The 23,192-nt window shown below is 41.9% G+C and overlaps 1 protein-coding gene across 3 annotated transcripts in view; it reads right to left on the bottom strand.

Moving 5' to 3' along the window:
* Positions 1-23,192, bottom strand: part of septin5a (septin 5a) — a 65,455-nt gene that overhangs the window by 29,972 nt on the left and 12,291 nt on the right. For 2 of the 3 annotated variants that reach the window (XM_061898886.1, XM_061898868.1), the window contains exon 1: positions 6,115-6,576. The exons of the other annotated variant lie outside the window; for it this stretch is intronic. Coding sequence is in view for 1 of the 2 variants with exons in the window: in XM_061898868.1 (XP_061754852.1) it covers positions 6,115-6,189 (75 nt within the window). In the remaining variant the exon portion in view is untranslated. Of the gene's footprint in view, positions 1-6,114; positions 6,577-23,192 lie in introns of those variants that run through there. 3 annotated transcript variants of the gene reach the window in all.

The raw sequence follows: 23,192 nt of genomic DNA, 5'->3' as shown, positions 1-23,192 counted from the left end.
CCGAAAACTGCTGGTTGACATTTGGTCGGGATCCATGTTCGCCTAGACTGCTCTGATCTATAGGAAAGCTTAACCTCCGGGAATTTTAAAGAATGAATCACCGTGTGTTTGTGTGGCTAAAGGCTAAAGCTTCCCACCTCCATCTTTCTACTTTGACTTTTCCATTATTAATTGAACAAATTGCAAAAGATTCAGCAACACAGATGTCCAGAATACTGTGTAATTATTCGGTTAAAGCAGACGACTTTTAGCTGTGTGTGTGCGCAGCGCTAATATTTCCTTACAGTCCGTGACGTCACGCGTACATGTCATCATTCCGCAACGTTTTCAACAGGAAACTTCCGGAAAATGTAAAATTGCAATTTAGTAAACTAAAAAGGCCGTATTGGCATGTGTTGCAAAGTTAATATTTCATCATTGATGTATAAACTATCAGACTGCGTGGTCGGTAGTAGTGGGTTTCAGTAGGCCTTTAATAGTATTTATATATTTGCATGACAATGTTTTAACCTTCTCTATTTATTAATAAAATGTACTATTTAGTCTGCTAAACATTCTGTAATTGCGGACTATCAATCAGAACATGTCATATGACAGTGCACACTTTACTTCAATCTGCCACAAAATATTTATTTAGGTAGAAATATCAGATTGCATTACAAAAAACATCTTTGACAAAATACGATCGTAATGGAAGATCATTTTTCATTCTGTTATAATAGTAAGAACAGATGCGACGTGTTGCGCTATTATTGGGACGCTGGAAATATGTGATTGGTATGAGAAAAGATGTCTTTACCAAAGTCTCCGATTAAAAAGTGACTCTTGACTTCATCGCTCCCGTCATTTTTACCGATGAGCTTTTATTCCATCTTACTCTGGTGAGGGCGGTCGCATTCTCCGTTCCCTCCTTCCCTGCTTGCTCTCTTTGTCTTTGTCCTTGTCTGAACTTTTTAAAAGCCTCTTTCTTTGCGCTGTTCTCTAATCCAAATTTCAATATGAATATGATCAGCTGGACTCTTGACGCTATTGACACAGTCTTTTCGACAAGAAAAAGAGGTTCGGGGGAGCCTGGCTGCCCTGATGGAACCATCGCTGCGGGTTACGTGCGGGACTCCTGGAACTCATGTAGGATCATGTGCCTCTCAGCTCTTTCCATCGAGGACGTCGAAGACATCTACCTATTTGGAGCTGTGATCACGGGCGAAGACGATGGCAGCCACTCAAGGAGCCCAACGCAATGGAAGGATTGGGTCGAGCTGTGGGAACACAGACTTGTGCGATTTCTGAGTTGAATTGCAAAATGGATCTCATCTTGGAAAAGTTTGCAGAGAAGGAATAATTAATTGGAACTGAAAGAGATTCAGCATGGACAACAGAGAAGATAAGTCAAGGAAAACAACTTTTTATCTACGATTTGGACTCCCTGAATGGACTTGTCATGGTACAGGCTGTTCTGAAGGAAATCTCCCAAAGACTCCTCAAAGATAGACGCTTTTGACCTCCCTTTTTGTCAACATTTGTAGCCGAACTTTATTGGCCTCAGCCATACAAAAACACTCACCACCTCTCCCGAGTTAATTGGGCATACACGCACACACATGACCCCGACCCTTGAATCTACACCCTCACCACCGCTTATCTCCTCCGGGGTTGTGGATGGCTGAGCGGCGCTACAGAGCGAACAGCGGGCCTGCGCAAACCCACCCCTCCCTCTGTTGCAAGTTGGTGTGATATATGTATGTTTAATGTGTGCCATGCTATGTGAGGTTTTTTCCTTGGACTCAGGCTAGACTTCTGCTGAGGGTCTAGCCTTGGACTGATATTTGTTTTACCCCCCACCTCTCCTAATGTCACCCTTTTCTTATCTTTTTAAGGAGCGCTGTAACCGACTGATCCGTCGGCGGTCTCGTCTTGTCCCCCCCCGGGAACATATGTCTGCTCTTAGCGGGACTGTTCCGAAAATGTAATTTCAGTTCTGATGTGTCTTGTACATGTTGGAACGGACGAATAAAAATGATTCTGATTCTGCAAGAATCTACGTTTTATGTGATCAATGCACTCAACTGTAATGTAAACACGGAAGTGAAGCTCCTCCTCCCTACAAGCGGCAAATCGCGCCATGACGATAAAATAGTTTTGCCATGACTTTTGATGGGAGATTTTCATAATGTATCCTTTTCTTTTTGCACTTCTGCTCGCTATTTCTGAGCTCGTGCCTCAACACTAACAGAATGACATGTTTGCCCACGCCTACAGAATGGACCGGGAGTCAAAAAGGAGTCAGGATGATCGTTAATCATGCGTTAAAAAAAAATAGCGCCGCTAAGGGAACTTATGGTTAACACGCTACTATCGTGTAACCTTTGTCAGCGCTAATTTTTAACACATTCACCCCCGCACTTTAAGAGCATTTGTGAACTGTTAAGAGCATTTACCAGAAATAATCTTCCTTGTAAATGCGAGACAATAAGAGATTACTGAAATAATAGATAATGAGACATAGGGTTGTACGGTATACCGGTATTAGTATAGTACCGCGATAGTAATGAATCATATTCAGTACTATACAGCCTCTGAAAGATACCGGTCCCCCCTCCCCCGCACCGCTGTCGTCGTCAAGTTGTGTCATTGCTGGTTTACGAACAGAGTAGCATGTTCGGCAGCGCGCAATCACGGCGTACTTAGAAGCAGACACAGTGTGTAGACAGAAAAGGGAGAATGAACGCATTTTGGCTCAAAAAGTAACGATAAACACTGAAACGGCCTCAGGAAGAAGGGCTTTAAAACATGGCTAGCTACCTAGCGTCTAAAGTACAGCCTCAGTCGACAGTATTTTAGCTACTTCCAAATCACTAATCCTCACCATGGCTAAAAATAAAGTGAGTTTCTTACAAGTATCATCCCTGCAGGACGAGGAATAGCTAAACATGCTTCACTACACACCGTAGCTCACTGGTGTCAAGATTTAAACAAAAGCCATCGGTGGCTCAACACCTAACATCCACTGTAATGATACCAGGTACAGAAGCGTATCTAGTCGACACTACTATGATTACGTCGATATTTTTGGGCGTCTCAACATCTTCTTTTGTTTAAAAAAAGAGTTGCCTTGTATGTTCACTATTTTATTTAAGGAAAAACTTGCAATAAGAGACGTATGTCTAATGTACCGCAAGATTTTTTGTTAAAATAAAGACAGTAATGCAATTTTTTGTGGTGTTGTCACGCCAAATTTCTTCCCCTCTACAAAAACCTTCCCCCCGGAAGACATTTGGCGTGACAGCCCCTCTGATGCCTGAAGGACCCAAATGAGGGCGTGATAATACCAAGTTATATGACTCTTAAGGGTTACAGCTGCAAAATTTGCGAAGCAAAAATAGCTTCAAAGGTTAGCATGCTGGAATGCTAATTATTTTTTCCTCACCGTTATTTTTCACCAATGATAATCAGCCAATTATAATGCTTTTAAAACAGGCAGCTGTGTGGGCTGCATTAAGGTCCTTCCACCCTCATTGGGGTCCTTTAGGCATTAGAGGGGCTGTCACGCCAAATGTCTTCCGGGGGGAAGGTTTTTGTAGGGGAGAAGAAATTTGGCATGACAGTACCCTTTATTTAGAAATGATATTTCAACACTTCTCGGTACTTTCATCAAAAAGTACCGAGAAGTGTTGAAATATCATTTTGGTACCAGTACCAAAATATTGGTATCGTGACAACACTAATGAGACATCATGATGAAGTCAGTGCCAATGTCTTGTGGTATAAAACAAGTCTCCCGTCCAAGCCAAAACCCAGTAACTCAATTTTGGTCAAAACTGAGCTGATAATAATTTTGGAGTTCCTAGGTGATATGCTTTACATTAGTGTATGCGATATTGTAATTTGTTCCGTAGGTAAGCTGTTACGCGCATGGCAGGACCTAGCAACTACCATATAACCGCGTAGATACAACAGAAAAACCTAGTATCTCAAGGGACCAATCGAAGCTTCTTTGTCAGTCGCCTTATTGTCTTTAATGAGACATTTGCACGAATGGGGGCCGACGGTCAACCTGATTATGTGATATTATGGCACGAGGGGATATTTGGAAGATTGGCCCAGGACATTGCAAGCACCTTCATTAAATGTATTGTTCTTGATTCTTCCCCTTGCATACTCTTTTGGGCAGATAACTGTGGAGGTCAAAATAAAAACTGGACGCTGTACACCGCTCTTGCCCAATGTGCAAACGCAGAATGGGGCCCATCCGAGATTGTGATAAAATATCTAGGGAAAGGGCACACGTTCATGAAAGTAGATTCAATCCATGGCTCAATCGGCAAGAAAATGAAAGCTCAAGAAAACATCTATACCTTTGATGACTTTATAGATCTTTGTAAGACAGCATCAAGATAGATAGATTTGTTTTCTCAAAATTAGCTAGAAGTGAGTTACTAGGTTTTGCCTTCGGACGGGAGAAATGTATCGACATAAAAATATGATTTCCCAAGAAAAATGTTGGCTTATATCTTAGAAATATTGTTAGAAATGTCTTTTGTTTTATCTTGAAAATAATTTTTCCAGACGCCTGTTTTTAAAAGGCGAGGTCGTCAATACAGTAATAGTCCAATATTCACAATTTGCCTTCAACACAACAGAGCGGTATTAGTAAGGGACCCTGTGGAACACCCTTACCCACATGTGGTCACGATTTCAAAGGTGGAAAATTACTTGTACAACTTCATCCCCTCCTTTCTGCATTGGTGCTGATTAGACAAAACAGCGCCACATAGGCCAGTGTTTTTCAACCTTTTCTGAGCCAAGGCACATTTTTTTCATTGAAAAAATCCCGAAGCACACTACCATTTCCATCCATTTTCTAACGCTTATTCCCTTTTGGGGTCGCGGGGGGCGCTGGAGCCTATCTCAGCTACAATTGGGCGGAAGGCGGGGTACACCCTGGACAAGTCGCCACCTCATCGCAGGGCCAACACAGATAGACAGACAACATTCACACTCACATTCACGCACTAGGGCCAATTTACTGTTGCCAATCAACCTATCCCCAGGTGCATGTCTTTGGAAGTGGGAGGAAGCCGGAGTACCCGGAGGGAACCCACGCATTCACGGGGAGAACATGCAAACTCCACACAGAAAGATCCCGAGCCTGGATTTGAACCCAGGACTGCAGGAACTTCGTATTGTGAGGCAGATGCACTAACCCCTCTGCCACGTGAAGCCCACACTACCATTTGAAAACATCAAAAAATGAAACTCAGCAGCCGATATTGACAATAAAATGTCGTTTTCGCAATTGTTGGATATGAATTTAAACCATAAACAAGCATGCATCACTATAGCTCTTGTCTCAAGGTAGATGTAATGTCACCACCTGTCACATAGCGCCCTGACTTATTTTGAGTTGTTTGCTGTTTTCCTGTGTGTAGTGTTTTAGTTCCTGTCTTGTGCTCCTATTTTGGGGGCTTTTCTCATTTTGTTGTTTCATGTCTTCCTTGAACCCTATTCCCCCTCACCTGCTTTGCACTCAAGACTATTTTAGTTGTGCGGATGCCATCCTTTTTAGCAGGGACATTGTTGATTGTCGTGGCATGTTCGGATGTACTTTGCGGACGCCATCTGCTCCACAGTCTTCCATGTAGTCCAGTTTTCTGTTTTTGTTTACTTTGCAGCCAGTTCAGTTTTAGTTTTGTTTTGCATAGCCATCCCTAAGTTTCAATGCCTTTTCTTAGCAGCACTAGCCTTTTGTTTATTTTTGGGTTAAGCATTAGCTACGTTTTTACCTGCACGCTGCCTCCCACTGTAGCCTGCATATTGTGATCATGACAAACCATGTTCCTGACATCTACAAAGCAATTAGCTATCGGCTGCCACCTACTGATATGGAAGAGTATTACACGGTTACTCTGCCGAGCTCTAGACAGCACCGACACTCAACAAAGGCACATTATTTGCGGACTATAATTACTGGTTTGCGAAAAACATTTTTAACTGAAATAGGTGAAATTAGATCATTTCCCAAGGCACACCAGACTGTATTTCACGGCAAAGTGTTTGAAAAACACTGACTTAAGCAACCTACTGGAAGTTTTCCATTATCTTTTTTTTTTTTACCTTCTGTCTAGCCGTTCTCACTCGCGGGCACAGGAGACGTTCAACCAGTTTCTCCTGCAGCATGATGGCATCCATCCTAAAACTACACCACAGCAGCAAGGCCAACGTGTCGACAACTCCCCCAAACTTCAAGAATATTCCAGCGACAGGGCAAGCACAACAACAAAAACAAAATATCCTCCTGTTTGAGTCCTTTTGCTGTGCCCTGAAGGGCTGCGTGTGTCCTTGTCGAGACAGGTACGCAGGAATTCACATGTAGGGAAAACAGAAAGCGAGGCAAGCGGAGCCAGAGGTGCCAATTTGTGGGAGGAAACGGGGAGGGATGAAGTTGGGAGAAAGGTCCTAAAAGAACTTCATTCATTTCACATCTGCCTTGCTGCCCCCACCCCGTATCACCAGCAGCCAGCTGAGAAATCCAAACCTTCCCCAGGCTGAGCTGCTGTGCTGAAAAGTGAGAGAACCTGTCTGAGCAGGGAGAGAAAGAGAGAGAGAGAGAGAGACAGAGAGAGAGAGAGAGAGAGAGAGAGAGAGAGAGAGAGAGGGAGAGAGAGAGAGGCCCTTTTGAAAGTCAACAAACACAAACATCTCCTCATGCAGCAAGTATGGACGTGCAGAAAGAACAACATCACAATCCACCACAAAGTCGTCTTGAATATAAGACAGCAACTGAATAGTTGGATAAAAAATACCAAACCTATAAAAAAAAAATACCACAGTCACAGTCTCTCAAGGAATTTTCAGTTTTTGTCATGTCTTTTTGGACACGTTTCCAGTGAAGGTTGGACTCCACCAAGGCTGCCCTTTTTCACCGATTCTGTTCATAACTTTTATTGACAGAATTTGTAGGCGCAGTCAAGGTGTTGAGGGGTTCCGGTTTGGTGGCAGTGGGATCAGGTCTCTGCTTTTTGCAGATGATGTGGTCCTGATGGCTTCATCTGGCCGGGATCTTCAGCTCTCACTGGATCGGTTCGCAGCCGAGTGTGAAGCGACCGGAATGAGAATCAGCACCTCCAAGTCCGAGTCCATGGTTCTCTCCCGGAAAAAGGGTGGAGTGCCATCTCCAAGTGGAGGAGTTCAAGTACCCAGGAGTCTTATTCACGAGTGAGGGAAAAGTGGATCGTGAGATCGACAGGCGGATCGGTGCGGCGTCTTCAGTAATGCGGACGTTGTACCGATCCGTTGTGGTAAAGAAGGAGCTAAGCCGGAAGGCAAAGCTCTCAATTTACCGGTCGATCTACGTTCCCATCCTCACCTATGGTCATGAGCTTTGGGTCATGACCGAAAGGATAAGATCACGGGTACAAGCGGCTGAAGTGAGTTTCTTCCGCCGGGTGGCAGGGCTCTCCCTTAGAGATAGGGTGAGAAGCTCTGCCATCCGGGAGGAACTCAAAGTAAAGCCCATGATCCTCCACTTCGAGAGGAGCCAGATGAGGTAGTTCGGGCATCTGGTTAGGATGCCACCCGGACGCCTCCCTAGGAAAGTGTTGAGTGCACGTCCAACCGGTAATACTGTAACGTATTATTTTCGGGTCTCCCCATGTCTAGCATTAAAAGATTACAGTTGGTACAAAATGCGGCTGCTAGACTTTTGACAAGAACAAGAAAGTTTGATCACATTACGCCTGTACTGGCTCACCTGCACTGGCTTCCTGTGCACTTAAGATGTGACTTTAAGGTTTTACTACTTACATATAAAATACTACACGGTCTAGCTCCAGCCTATCTTGCCGATTATATTGTACGGTATGTCCCGGCAAGAAATCTGCGTTCAAAAGACTCCGGCTTATTAGTGATTCCTAGAGCCCAAAAAAAGTCTGCGGGCTATAGAGCGTTTTCCGTTCGGGCTCCAGTACTCTGGAATGCCCTCCCGGTAACAGTTCGAGATGCTACCTCAGTAGAAGCATTTAAGTCTCACCTTAAAACTCATCTGTATACTCTAGGCTTTAAATAGACCTCCTTTTTAGACCAGTTGATCTGCCGCTTCTTTTCTTTCTCCTATGTCCCCCCCTCCCTTGTGGAGGGGGTCCGGTCCGATCACCATGGATAAAGTACTGGCTGTCCAGAGTCGAGACCCAGGATGGACCGCTCGTCGGGACCCAGGATGGACCGCTCGCCTGTATAGGTTGGGGACGTCTCTGCGCTGCTGATCCGCTTGAGATGGTTTCCTGTGGACGGGACTCTCGCTGCTGTCTTGGATCCGCTTGAACTGAACTCTCGCGGCTGTGTTGGAGCCACTATGGATTGAACTTTCACAGTATCATGTTGGACCCGCTCGACATCCATTGCTTTCGGTCCCCTAGAGAGGGGGGGTTGCCCACATCTGAGGTCCTCTCCAAGGTTTCTCATAGTCAGCATTGTCACTGGCGTCCCACTGGATGTGAATTCTCCCTGCCCACTGGGTGTGAGTTTTCCTTGCCCTTTTGTGGGTTCTTCCGAGGATGTTGTAGTCGTAATGATTTGTGCAGTCCTTTGAGACATTTGTGATTTGGGGCTATATAAATAAACATTGATTGATTGATAAAAGTCTGCGGGCTATAGAGCGTTCTCTGTTCGGGCTCCAGTAGTCTGGAATGCCCGTTCGAGATGCTACCTCAGTAAAAGCATTTAAGTCTCATCTTAAAACTTATTTGTACACTCTAGTCTTTAAATAGACCCCCTTTTTAGACCAGTTGATCTGCTGTTTCTTTTCTTTTTCTCGTATGTCCCCCCCCTCCCTTGTGGAGGGCGTCCGGTCCGGTGGCCATGGATGAAGTACTGGCTGTCCAGAGTCGGGACCCAGGATGGACCGGTCGTCCAGAGTCAGGACCCATGATGAACCGCTCACCTATGCATCGGTTAGGGACATCTCTGCGCTGCTGATCCGCCTCCGCTTGGGATGGTTCCCTGCTGGCTCCACTTTGAATGGGACTCTCGCTACTATATTGGATCCACTTTGGACTTGATTCTCACGGTTACGTTAGATCCACTGTGGATTGGACTTTCACAATATCATGTTAAATCCGCTCGACATCCATTGCTTTCGGTCCCCTAGGACGGGGGGTGTGTGGTCCTATCCAAGGTTTCTCATAGTCATCATGGTCGACGTCCCACTGGGGTGAGTTTTTCCTTGCCCTTATGTTGGCCCTACCGAGGATGTCGTTGTGGTTTGTGCAGCCCTTTGAGGCACTTGTGATTTAGGGCTATATAAATAAACATTGATTGATTGATTGATTGATTGATACTGTACTTTTTAATAATTGTAACTAATTACAGTAATAATTCATTATATTTAAAGAAAGATACACCACTAAAGACTTCCCTATTGTCCGCTGTCTGCTCTGTCGTCTACAAGTTGCAGACATTCTCCGTGTATGTTTTGCACTTGTAAAGTGTTTGTCTATCTGAGGCATTCATTAACGCTCCAAAAAGTTTACCACCGCACTTTAAGAGCATTTGTGAATTGTTGGGAGCAATCTATAACAATATTTTTGGCTTGTAAATGAGAGACGATGACAAATTATCATCACACTTCAACATCTCGTTCATGTAAATGCTGCCTCTTTCAGCGTTGCAAATGGGAATATGTTCTTAACTGCCGCACCCTGGATAAATAAAGCAAAAATAAATGTATAAATACATGTAACCTAGAAATAAAATGTTAAAGTACTGCATTACCCAGAAGGCTTAGGGCTGTAGACAGGAACCAGAAATAGGTCTGAGCTACGCGGAAGAATGACAAATGTGCCGTTTGAGCAATAGTTGATATATTGTTACATGTTGCTGTTGTTGCTAGTTGTACACAAGAAACAAACATAAGTTTTAATTAAACAGCTGACGTGCGCGTTTGAACTCTGCTCAGAGACAGATTCCATAGGCGAATATGACGATGATTGGTCAAAACGTGCGGTGAAGTTACAGGCTTTGGTAGAAGTTGCAAAGCCGCTCATTATTTGCGGGAATTTGTTGACTTGGCGCGATCGGGAGGGACTACACAGTGCATCTTCAGCTATTCTTAACATACAACTGCAATATCGACCCAGATCTAAGAGTTTTCCTGAGCCAAAATATGTAAAAACAAATGGAGATTTACCCAGTCAGAGCTTGTCTTCCTGTCACTTACATGCCATGGTTACCTGTAAAAATGCATAGAGAGCTGCTGGAAGGTTGTTTACAAGTTATCAAACAAACAAAAAAAAAGAACTCTGATGCAAATTTTGAGATAATGCTGATCAGGAGCCATTGAACAAGTGTACAGCGGCAAATAGATATGATTTGCTGTTTTGAACCTTGTGGTCATATGGTATAGAATACTGCTACTTCAGTTTAGCCAGTAATTAAAACCATGTGAAGGAAGCCATGTTGACTCTGCCCTTTTCTTTAGGAGCGTAAAGGGAGGCGATTGGCAATTGAGCTTGCAGGCAATTGCTTCCAGATGTGTGTGCAAAAGATGTGGGCAGTGTAACTCTTTTTTAAGAAAAAAAGCAAGCTCTAGCAGCAGGCACACCCTATTAGGATGCCACGTTCCAGCATGGAGCATGTAGTACCGCTCCACACCACAGGAGGAAGTCATTTCACTCGCAACTCGATTGATTTTTTCTTTTTTTTTTTACTGCAGAGCTCTGTTTACTGTTAAGCATGTCATTTTAGACTTCAGCTGTCGTGTGTTTTGGTTTAATCCAGGGTTGTCCAAACGTTTACGGCTGAGGGCCTAATACTGATAAATGATCATTACAAGTTGAGTTTATACCAAAATGGATACATGGATGATACAGCAGAGGTTTGGGAGAATGTCATGTGGTCAGATGAAACCAAAATAGAACTTTTTGGTATAAACTCAACTCGTCGTGTTTGGAGGAAGAAGAATACTGAGTTGCATCCCAAGAACACCATAACTACTGTGAAGCATGGGGGTGGAAACATAATGCTTTGGGGCTGTTTTTCTGGTAAGGGGACAGGACGATTGATCCGTGTTAAGGAAAGAATGAATGGGGCCATGTATCGTGAGCTTTTGAGCCAAAACCTCACGATAAATTCTTTTAAATAAATTCTTTAAAATCCCAACAATGTGAACTCCTGGATTTTTTTTTTCACATTCTGTCTCTCACAGTTGAAGTGTACCTATGATGAAAATTACGGACCTGTCATCATTTTAAGTGGGAGAACTTGCACAACTTGCCCCACTGTATATAAAGATTTGTATTTACAACATTAATAGTATATACATACTATGCAAATATAAAAAAGCTTGTTGTGAAAAATTTATTTCACAAGAAAAATGTCACAATTTCACAAGAAAAACTTTGAGTTTTGGCAGTATTATAATAAAAGTCGTCATTTTACTCAACGCAAGTCAAAAATTTACAAGACAAACTGAACATTTGTGCAATATTATGATAGAAGTTGCAATTCTACTCAATAGCAGTCGCAATTTTACAAGAAAAGCTTAACATTTTGACAATTTTAGGAAAATTTTACTCAACAATGTCACAATTTTAAAAGGAAACTTAAAAATGTTGGCAATGTTATAACAATAATCGGAATCTTACCTGGTAAAATTACGAAAAGTCATAATTTTACTTAAAATTTTTACAAATTTACAAGAACAACAGGAAAATTGGCAATATTGTGGTAAACGTCAGAATTTTATTAGACAAATGTCACCATTTTGAATTAAAAAGTAATAATTTGACATAAAAAAGTAATAATTTTACGAGAAAATATTGCAATATTACAGAAATAGAAAGAATATGAGAACTTGTTCCCAGTTTTATAAGAAAAAAAGTTGACACATTGTGAGAAAAAGACTGCTTTTAGTTGTTTATTTTTTTATTTTTTGTTTGTAATTTGTTTTTGATCTTCAAGTTATTTCTTTTTTTTATAGTTCCTTCTGGCCAAAGGGGGTGCATTTCAATTTCTTACACACATATGTTGGCCAGAGAGGATGCACTTAATTTTTTTTTACACACACTTGTTATTTGATATGTTGACCAAAGGGGGAGCACTTTTAAAAATGACAAAGTCAATTTGAAAAATCCCTCCTTTTTTGGACCACCCTAATATTGGTAGATTTCACCACCAGGTGTGCAAATGAGATATTCTCTAATAGATGCAACGGATTTCCGGAATGGGACCATGATTTCGGTCCTAACTTGTTCACTGGTTCTCTTATGGAAGGTACTTTTTCTTGTCAATGTCTCCAGAAGAGTAAGAATACAAGAACACACACACACACGCACACGAACATTTCAGAGGCACACACAAGCCAATATTTGCCGTATTGGTCTTAAATGATTAGGAGATTTCAAATTATTTAATTAGTCTCTTCCGTCTGCAGCTTACTTCCACTTAGTTGTTCTTGTACAACAATTGTACGATTAACTGCAGAGCAAACATGACCTCAAAAGGTCTCCAAAATAAACAATGTGACGTTGTAATAATTGAAGAGCGAGACATGGGCGCTGACCCAGAGCTCAACAGGCAGCCATCAACTTGTTTCAACACTCATTTACTCAGCATGGCTTTGGAGGAAATAAGGCTCAAAAAAGCACAGCAGTCAAAATTGACTCTTATTCCAAATGGGATCAATCTCATGAAGATGCTGAGTTGCCTCAGTTCTTACAACAAAAATCCGAGTTAACTTTGGTCAGAATGACTTTTTAATGCACTTCATCTTCAACTCCTTCCTCATCAATAACACATCTCCCCATTGGTGAGACTTTAACGTGAGCGATAACAAACAAACATCAGTAAGACAGTTTTGAAACCATAGGTGACGTAAAACAACAATCCAATTAAAAGAACAGGGGCAACATCATAAAAACACCACAAAGGGGATTCAAAAAGATAGTTAAAAGGTGCATTAACTAAAAGTTTTACTAAAAAGAGAAGTTTTCAAATGTTTCTGAAAAGTTTCAACACAGTCAGGATCACAGAGGGACTGGTGAAAATTGTTCCAGAGTCTGGGAGTTATAGCCTGGAACGCCAGGTCTCCACGGGTTTTGAAACAAGTTTTTGGGATCTTTAGAAGACCCTGGCCTGAAGACCAGAGGCTGGTAACACAAAATGCTAACAGTGTAGCTACAACTGTCAAGTTTCTGCAGAACAACACACGTCTGTGGTTTCAGCACTAAAACCCAAGCTAATTACACAGGATGTGATAAAGTATTTCCACATTTTGGCCATCATGTAGTGGTAATAATGCTTGGAATATACTCCGGGCTACTGGTGAGTACTTTAGTCCATACTTGTCAACCCTCCCGGATTTTCCGGGAGACACCCGAAATTCAGCGCCCCTCCCGAAAACCTAACGGAAGAAATTTTCTCCCGAAATTCAGCTGGAGCCGGAGGCCACGCCCCCTCCAACTCAAACATGCACAGTTCGAAACTTGAAAGGGAGGATTGCAAGCGGATCTGACGGCATTTAAAGTCATTTTTAAAAACGACTGCTAATCCTCCTCCTTTTTGACTGGACGACCGCAGAGAATTAAAGTAGGAACTATCCGGAGGCAGAAGTTCATTAAGAGGGGCGGACTCACTGGCTCTCAGCCATGTTTCCGTCACACAGAGGAAGTCAAGTCCGCGGGAAGTGAAGAAATCTTTCAGGATAAACGTTTTGTTTGTCAAAGATCTTGCCTTCACAAACCGTACGTGGCGGGGGCCAACACGTCCAAGGGCGCAGCTAATCCAGGTGTGGCCCGACACACAGCCCGCAGGTGGCGGGGGAGAGGAGCCACGAGGCGGGAAAGGAAGGCAGGAATCCGGCCAGGTGAAAAAGCTGACTGGGATGTCGAAAAACCAACGTCGAAGTTGATCATATCAGTGGGAGAGGGGCAAAGATCCAACATTGTTTGGCGATCATACACAAGCAGTGAGCTGACAGAGACAAAAATAGACGCAAACAACACAAAAAAAGAACAGAGCTGACAGCGAGAGACGGCAGGGCAAAGCACATACTGGCGCCATCTTCTGGAAACTCTGAAGTGACGTTACTCAAATAGTGAAAGGTAAGTGTTGTTGTTGTTTTTTAAGTAACAAGCAAGCACAGTACAGTTAGTAGAACAACTGTGTTTTTTATTACTCTGTATTTGATAGGTGCCGTCTGAAATTCAACTATTTCTTTTATTTATATATATATATAATAAAATAAATATATATAGCTAGAATTCACTGAAAGTTAAGTATTTCATACATATACACACATATATATATATATATATATATATATATATATATATATATATACATATATATATATATATATATATATATATATATATATATATATATATATATATATATATATATATATATATATATATATATATACATACATGTTTAATTTTGTGACCACATACTTGTTGGTCACAAAAAACATTCATAAAGTTTGGTTCTTTTATGAATTCATTATGGGTTTACTTAGAATGTGAGCAAATCTGCTGGGTCAAAAGTATACATACAGCAATGTTAATAATTGGTTACATGTCCTTTGGCAAATTTCACTGCAATAAAGCGCTTTTGGTAGCCATCCACAAACTACTGCTTGAATTTTTGACCACTCCTCTTGACAAAATTGGTGTTGTATCAGCTAAATTTGTTGGTTTTCTGACACGGACTTGTTTCTTCAGCATTGTCCACACGTTTAAGTCAGGACTTTGGGAAGGCCATTCTAAAACCTTAATTCTAGCCTGATTTAGCCATTCGTTTACCACTTTTGACCTGTTTTTTTACATCCGGGTACCATTGAAGAAACCTTGACGTTGTGTTGCCTAGCTAGGAAGTAGACTTTGCCATTAATCAGACCATAGTCTTTTGTTAAACCCTACAAAGTGTTTATACTGTAATTATTGCAATTATTATACACATGCTGTTTGATTATAACATGCATCCTACTTCTTGTTTTTATAACCAATTTTGACAGTATTGAAATCACCGTATAAAATCGCTAATGCTAATCAGTAGCATGTTTATGTCAAATCCAATGTAAATTAGCATCAAGCTTGCGTATTCTGGAAAAGTAAAGCCTTACTTTATGTTTGAGCGTTTCTTATCGGCATACTTGCGTTGTTGGCCTGGAAAATTGCAACATTACCAAGGGGCAGTTTGAATGAGTCCGCTCAGTGACGTCACGGGCAACAAAGGTATCACAATATAGCACCGTTTCATTTTTACATGAATTGACACCTGGTGTTACTGACGGAATTCGGTCAGAGCCTACAAGTACTGAATCCATCCCTAGTTGCAAGGCATATAAAATATGGAAGACTTCTGTTAAAGATAACAATGACAGAGTAGTAGAAGTCACTGTAATATGCATGCCAGGCCAATAGTTGGCGATATCACTTGTCCTATACAACATAAGTCATGTATTTCCACTTGACACAGACCTAATGTACACTCCATTGACGGCCTGTTTCAAAACAGTTCTGTCTCCCAAACATTCTCGTGGTTTGTTCATCACTCTGACTAGTTCCTCACAGATGGTGGGCCCATAAAGAGTGGCGATGGAGATAAATAGAGGGGGAGGATGCGCCATATCCATGGATGCTGAGCAACGTGAGCAGCCACCTCCCCCTTGGCCTCTTTTTCACGTCTTCCCTTGGCCATGTGCTGGCCTCTTTGATAATGCTATTCTGACAGCATGTAATTAGAGGACCACTTCTAGCCCCGCCTCCTCAGGCACAATGGACTCTTGTTGGCTACAGGATAACACTTTGATGAACAAACACCTTGAATTACAAACCCCGTTTTCATATGAGTTGGGAAATTATGTTAAATGTAAATATAAACGGTTGAATATGCTTCAAAGACAACATATTTGATGTTCAAACTGATAAACTTTTTTTTTTGCAAATAATCCTTAACTTTAGAATTTGATGCCAGCAACAAGTGACAAAGAAGTTGGGAAAGGCGGAAATAAATACTGATAAAGTTGAGGAATGCTCATCAAACACTTATATGGAACATCCTACAGGTGTGCAGGCTAATTGGAAACAGTTGGGTGCCATGATTGGGTATAAAAGCAGCATCCATGAAATGCTAAGTAATTCACAAACAAGGATGGGGTGAGGGTCACCACTTTGTAAGCAAATTGTCGAACAGTTTTAGAACAACATTTCTCAACGAGCTATTGCAAGGAATTTAGGGATTTTACCATCTACGGTACGTAAAATCATCAAAAAGTTCAGAGAATCTGGAGAAATCACTGCACGTGAGCGATGATATTACAGACTTTTGATCCCTCAGGCGGTACTGCATCAAAAACCGACATCAGTGTGTAAAAGATATCACCACATGAGCTCAGGAACACTTTATAAAACCACTGTCAGTAACTAAAGTTTGTCGCTACATCTGTAAGTGCAAGTTAAAACTCTACTATGCAAAGCCACACCCATTTATCAACAATATCCTTCGCTGGGCCCAAGCTCACTTAAGATGGACTGATGCAAAGTGGAAAGTTGTTCTGTGGTCTGACGAGTCCAGATTTCAAATTATGATTGGAAACAGAGGACGTGGTCTCCTCCAGAACAAAGAGGATAATAACCATTCGGATTGTTATAGGCACAAAATTCAAAAGCTAGCATCTGTGATGGAATGGGGGTGTATTAGTGCCCAAGGCATGGGTAACTTACACATCTGTGAAGGCACCATTAATGCTGAACGGTCCATACAGGTTTTGGAGCAATGTTATCATGGACGCCCCTGGTTATTTCAGCACGACAAGTGGTACAACAGCGTGGCTTCGTAGAAAAGAGTGCTGATACTTTCCTGGCCGGCCTGCAGTCCAGACCTGTCTCCCATCGAAAATGTGTGGCGCATTATGAAGCGTTAAATACGACAGCGCAGACCCCGGACTGTTGAACGACTGAAGCTCTACATAAAAGAAGAATGGGAAAGAATTCCACTTTCAAAGCTTCAACAATTAGTTTCCTCAGTTCCCAAACATTTATTGAGTGTTGTTAAAAGAAAAGGTGATGTAACACAGTGGTGAACATGCTCTTTCCCAACTACTTTGGCACGTGTTGCAGCCATGAAATTCTAGGTTAGTTATTATTTGCAAAAAAAAACTAAGTTTATGAGTTTGAACATCAGATATTTTGTCTTTGTAGTGCATTCAATTGAATATGGGTTGAAAAGGATTTGCAAATCATTGTATTTCGTTTATATTTACATCCAACACAATTTCCCAACTCATATGGAAACGGGGTTTGTACAACAACTGTTTCCAAAATAACACTTGACTGATTTTGTGTGGCACAGACTGCGATTGTTACGCTTAAATGTTCTCTCGTTCTTGTTTGTTGTTGTTGAAAAGAGAATGCTATGCTCTTAAAAAAATTTAACTCAGATGGAAATAGTGCAGCCGGGGGTCAATTTATGACTTTGTTTTTATAGGCCCTCGGCATATTGGAAAACTAAAACTACTACATTATTAGTAAGATATATTATGAGATATTACACCAAGGTGCTTTGTCACTTACAACAAAAACCCAAGATGTGGATGTTGGACCTATGTTGGATAGTGTTTAACATCTTTAATATACAAAACCCAAAACCAGTGAGGTTGACACTTTGTGTAAATGGTAAATAGAAACAGAATACAATGATTTGCAAATCCTTTTCAACCTATATTCAATTGAATGGACTGCAAAGACAAGATACTTAACGTTCGAACTGGTAAACTTTGTTATTTTTTGCAAATATTAGCTCATTTGAAATTTGATGCCTGCAAGATGTTTCAAAAAAGCTGGCACTAGTGGCAAAAAAACTGAGAAAATGGAAGAATGCTCATCAAACACTTATTTGGAACATCCCACAGGTGAACAGGCTTATTGGGAACAGGTGGGAGCCATGGTTGGGTATAAAAGCAGCTTCCATGAAATGCTGAGTCATTCACAAACAAGGGTGGTGCGAGGGTCACCGCTTTTTGAACAAATGTGTGAGCAAATGGTCAAACAGTTTAAAACAACATATTTCGACCAGCTATTACAAGGAATTTAAGGATTTCACCATCTCCGGTCCGTAATATCATCAGAAGGTTCAGAGAATCTGGAGAAATCACTGCACGTAATTGGCAAGGCCCAAAACCAACATTGATTGCTTGTGACATTTGATTCCTCAAGCGGTACTGCATCAAAAAACGACATCAGTGTGTAAAGGATATCACCACATGGGCTCTGGAACACTGCAGAAAACCACTGTCAGTAACTACAGTTGGTCGCTGCATCTGTAAGTGCAAGTTAAAACCCTACTATGCAAAGCCAAAGCAATTTATCAACAACACCCAGAAACACCGCCAGCTTGGCTGGGCCTGAGCTCATCTAAGATGAACTGATGCAAAGTGTAAAAGTGTTCTGTGGTCTGATGAATCCACATTTCAAATTGTTTTTGGAAACTGTGGATGTTGTGTTCTCTGGACCAAAACGGAAAAGACCCATTCAGATTATTTTAGGCATAAAGTTCAAAAGGCAGCATCTGTGATGGTATGGGGGTGTATTAGTGCTCAAGGCATGGGTAATTTACACATCTGTGAAGGCACCTTTAATACTGAAAGGTACATACAGGTTTTGGTGCAACATATGTTGCCATCCAAGCTACATCTTTTTCATGGACGCCCCTGCTTATTTCAGCCAAGCCACATTCTGCACGTGTTGCAACATCGGGGCTTCGAAGTACAAGAGTGCTGGTACTATACTGGCCTGCCTGTAGTCCAGACCTGTCTCCCATTGAAAATGTGTGGCACAATATGAAGCCTAAAAAAGGACAACGGAGACCCCGGACTGTTGAAAAACTTGAGCTGTACATCAAGCAAGAATGGGAAAGAATTCCACCTGAAAAGCTTCAAAAATTGGTCTCCTCAGTTCCCAAACGTTTACTGAGTGTTGTTAAAAGGAAAGGCCATGTAACACAGTGGTAAAAAAAAAAAAAAAGCCCCTGTGCCAACTTTTTTGCAAAGTGCTGCCAATTCTAAGGCATTATTTGCAAAAGAAATTACGTTTTAAAGTTCGAACATTAAATATCTTGTCTTTGCAGTCAATTCAGGGATCTGCAAATCATTGTATTCTGTTTTTATTTACGATTTAAACAAAGTGCCAACTTCACTGGTTTTGAGTTTTGTACAAAATATATCAGTTGTCCTACAATTTTGCACACTACAGCGCAGCAGCTATCCTAGAAAAAAACCCTCCCATGCTTAAATAGGAGTTGTGTGCCAAATATCGGAATAAGGACAAATATTACATAACAATCTTCATGTGTTTTGTTGGATTACAGCTCAGACATCTTATCCCTATTTGCCAGAGCAGAGCCGTAATCCAGAATTTATCAAAGCAGACTAAATAACGTTGGTCACTTTGGGTTTTTTTTTGCTAGGCCTGCTGACATCTAAAGGAAGCTTTCAGGGACAGTCGTGACAGGAAGAAAAACTGGCTTCAGGTAGCAAAGCAAGCACACTCTAAGACAAAGGTGTCAAACTCAAGACCCGGGGGCCAGATTTGGCCCGTTACCTCATTTTATTTGGCCCGCAAAAGCCTGGAAAAATGTGTTGTTTTATTTTAATTTTTTTTTTACTAAATGCATTCGTTCTTTCAATTTTGATAGAGAAAAGGGCATATCTTTTAAACTTCAATATTATCTGATCATGTCAAATATTGTATAATTATCTATTTAAAGGGGAAAAGTATCACAATTTCAGAAGGGTTAAAACCAATAAAAATCAGTTCCCAGTGGCTTATTTGATTTTTCGAAGTTTTTTTCCAAATTTTACCCATCATGGAATATCCCGTAAAAAGGCTTTAAAGTGCCTAATTTTCGCTATCTGTAAATCCACCCGTCCATTTTCCTGTGACGTCACATAGTGACGCTAATACAAACAAACATGGCGGCTAGAACAGCAAGATATAGCGACATTAGCTCGGATTCAGACTCGGATTTCAGTGGCTTAAGCGATTCAACGGATTACGCATGTATTGAAACGGATGGTTGGAGTGTGGAGGCAGATAGCGAAAATGAAATTGAAGAAGAAACTGAAGCTATTGAGCGAAAAGCTATTGAAGCTATTCGGCGATCGCCTTCTAACCAACGATTGCATCTTTTTACCACTGGAGCAACTTAAATCCGTCGATTGGTAAGCGTTTGTTTGGCATTAAATGTGGGTGGAGGAAAAGGCTGGATGCAAATATAGCTACAAATGTACATACAGCTAGCCTAAATAGCATGTTAGCATCGATTAGCTGGCAGTCAGCCGTGACCAAATATGTCTGATTAGCACATAAGTCAATTACATCAACAAAACTCACCTTTGTGATTTCGTTGGAAATGCATCTGCTTTGAGTGTCGCAGGATATCCACACAGCTCTGTCACACTGTTATCGTCGGTAAAATGTGCAGAACAAACGAGGGACTTTCGCATCTTTTGACCCTGGAGCAACTTGAATCCGTCGATTGGTATGTGTTTGTTTGGCATTAAATGAGGGTGGAGGGAAAGGCTGGATGCAAATATAGCTAAAAATGAGGCATAACGATGCAATATGTACATACGGCTAGCCTAAATAGCATGTTAGCATCGATTAGCATACCATGCTAATCGATGCAAATTCCACGTAAGTCAACTTGAATCCGTCCCTGATCGTGTTGTTACACCCTCCGACAACACACCGACGAGGCATGATGTCTCCAAAGGTACGGAAAACAGTCGAAAAAACAAAAAATAACTGAGCTGATTTGACTTGTGTGTGTAATGTGTTTGAGAAAATGGTGGATTGCTTCCCATTGTAACGTCACGGGTGAAAGGTCATTGCTACGACAGCAAACAATTGAAAGGCGTTTGAATCGCCAAATTCACCCTTTTAGAGTTTGGAAATCTGTTAAAAAAACATATGGTCTTTTTTCTGCAACATCAAGGTATATATTGACGCTTACATAGGTCTGGTGATAATGTTCCCCTTTAATGTAATTTATAGAAAAAAAAAGTGTAAAAATAAATAGTTCAATATCTGCTTGTCACCTTTACTTACGATTTTAAAGCAAGTTATTCATCAATCTCCTAATAAAAAAAAATCTAATAATCAGATGCATAGGCAATCGTTCAATATTTAGAGGTGATTATGCATTAGTGCAGTCAAGTGATATATTCTTCTTTTTAAATCTGATGCATCACACTTGAATTTTGATTAATCATGATTTTGATTGATTGATTGATTGATACTTTTATTAGTAGATTGCACAGTACAGTACATATTCCGTACAATTGACCACTAAATGGTAACACCCGAATAAGTTTTTCAACTTGTTTAAGTCGGGGTCCACACAGGTTATTAACTGTATGCCTAATTTACATGAATAGTTGATGGCCCTCTGTAGGCAGCCATTACTGCGATGTGGCCCTCAATGAATCGGTGACAAAGGGCAGCCTTGGCGGAGTCCAACCCTCACTGGAAATGTGTCCGACTTACTGCCCGGCAATGCGGACCAAGCTCTGACACTGATCATACAGGGAGTGGACCGCCAAAACGAGACAGTCAGACACCCCATAATTTCTGAAGACTCCCCACAGGACTTCCCGGGGGACACGGTCAAATACTTTCTCCAAGTCCACAAAGCACATGTAGACTGGTTGGGCAAACTCCCATGCACCCTCAAGAACCCTGCCAAGTGTATAGAGCTGGTCCACAGTTCCACGTCCAGGACGAAAACCACCAATTTGTCACCGATTCTGTTCATAACTTTTATGGACAGAATTTCTAGGCGCAGTCAGGGCGTCGAGGAGATCCGGTTTGGTGGCTGCAGGATTAGGTTTCTGCTTTTTGCAGATGATGTGGTCCTCATGGCTTCATCTGACCAGGATGTCCAGCTCTCACTGGATCAGTTCGCTGCCGAGTGTGAAGCGACTGGGTTGAGAATCAGCACCTCCAAGTCCAAGTCCACGGTTCTCGCCCGGGAAAGCGTGGAGTGCCATCTCCGGGTTGGGGAGCTGATCTTGCCCCAAGTGGAGGAGTTCAAGTACCTAGGAGTCTTGTTCACGAGTGAGGGAAGAGTGGATTGTGAGATCGAAAGGCGTGCGACGGTACAGCGGTGCGGCGTCTTCAGTAATGCGGACGTTGTATCGATCCGTTGTGGTGAAGAAGGAGCTGAGCTGGAAGGCAAAGCTCTCAATTTACCGGTCGATCTACGTTCCCATCCTCACCTATGGTCATGAGCTTTGGGTTATGACCGAAAGGATAAGATCACGGGTACAAGCGGCTGAAAGGAGTTTCCTCCGCTGGGTGGTGGGTCTCTCCCTTAGAGATAGGGTGAGAAGCTCTGTCATCCAGGATGAACTCAAGAGTAAAGCCGCTGCTCTTCCACATTGAGAGGAGCCAGATGAGGTGGTTCGGGCATCTGGTCAGGATGCCACCCGAACGCCTCCCTAAGGAGGTGTTTAGGGCACGTCCAACCGGTAGGAGGCCACGGGGAAGACCCAGGACACGTTGGGAAGACTATGTCTCCCGGCTGGCCTGGGAACGCCTCGGGATCCCCTGGGAGGAGCTGGACGAAGTGGCTGGGGAGAGGGAAGTCTGGGCTTCTCTGCTTAGGCTGCTCCGCCCGCGACCCGACCTCGGATGAGCGGAGGAAAATGGATGGAGGGTTTTCAAGGAGAACTGTCCTAAAATACCATTTTTGTATTCCAAAATATGGTCTAAAAGTGAGGTGGGGATACATTGTTGCAGTTGGATGCCACAGAAAACTACAAGCACAATCTAACAATGTATACAAAACTATATTATAATTTATCCATCCATTTTCTACTGCTTGTCCCTTTCGGGGGAATTTATGATTGGTATTATTAGTCAAATCCACTGTATGTTAGCAGAAGGCAAACTATGCGTTTTCTTTATGAATGAAATCAAGTCTGCTCGGCTTATTAAAGCGGCATCAAAGTGGGTGGATGTCCACTAGCTACATGCACTTCCATCCCCCAACGCCCTTCTCAGACCAAGATGAGGTGCAGCTGCTCCGCATTTTAAGACCTGAATAAGCAATGTGAGAGTGTATCCCACTCAACATCTGTTCACTACTCAAAGGAGACAAACAATGTGATGGAAACAATAGAATCAATTAATTAT

The sequence above is a fragment of the Nerophis ophidion genome, linkage group LG01 (genome assembly GCF_033978795.1).
Source record: "Nerophis ophidion isolate RoL-2023_Sa linkage group LG01, RoL_Noph_v1.0, whole genome shotgun sequence".
Lineage (NCBI taxonomy): Eukaryota > Metazoa > Chordata > Actinopteri > Syngnathiformes > Syngnathidae > Nerophis > Nerophis ophidion.
The sequence above is the reverse complement of the archived record's forward strand: the minus strand, read 5'-3'. Positions and strand labels throughout refer to the sequence as shown.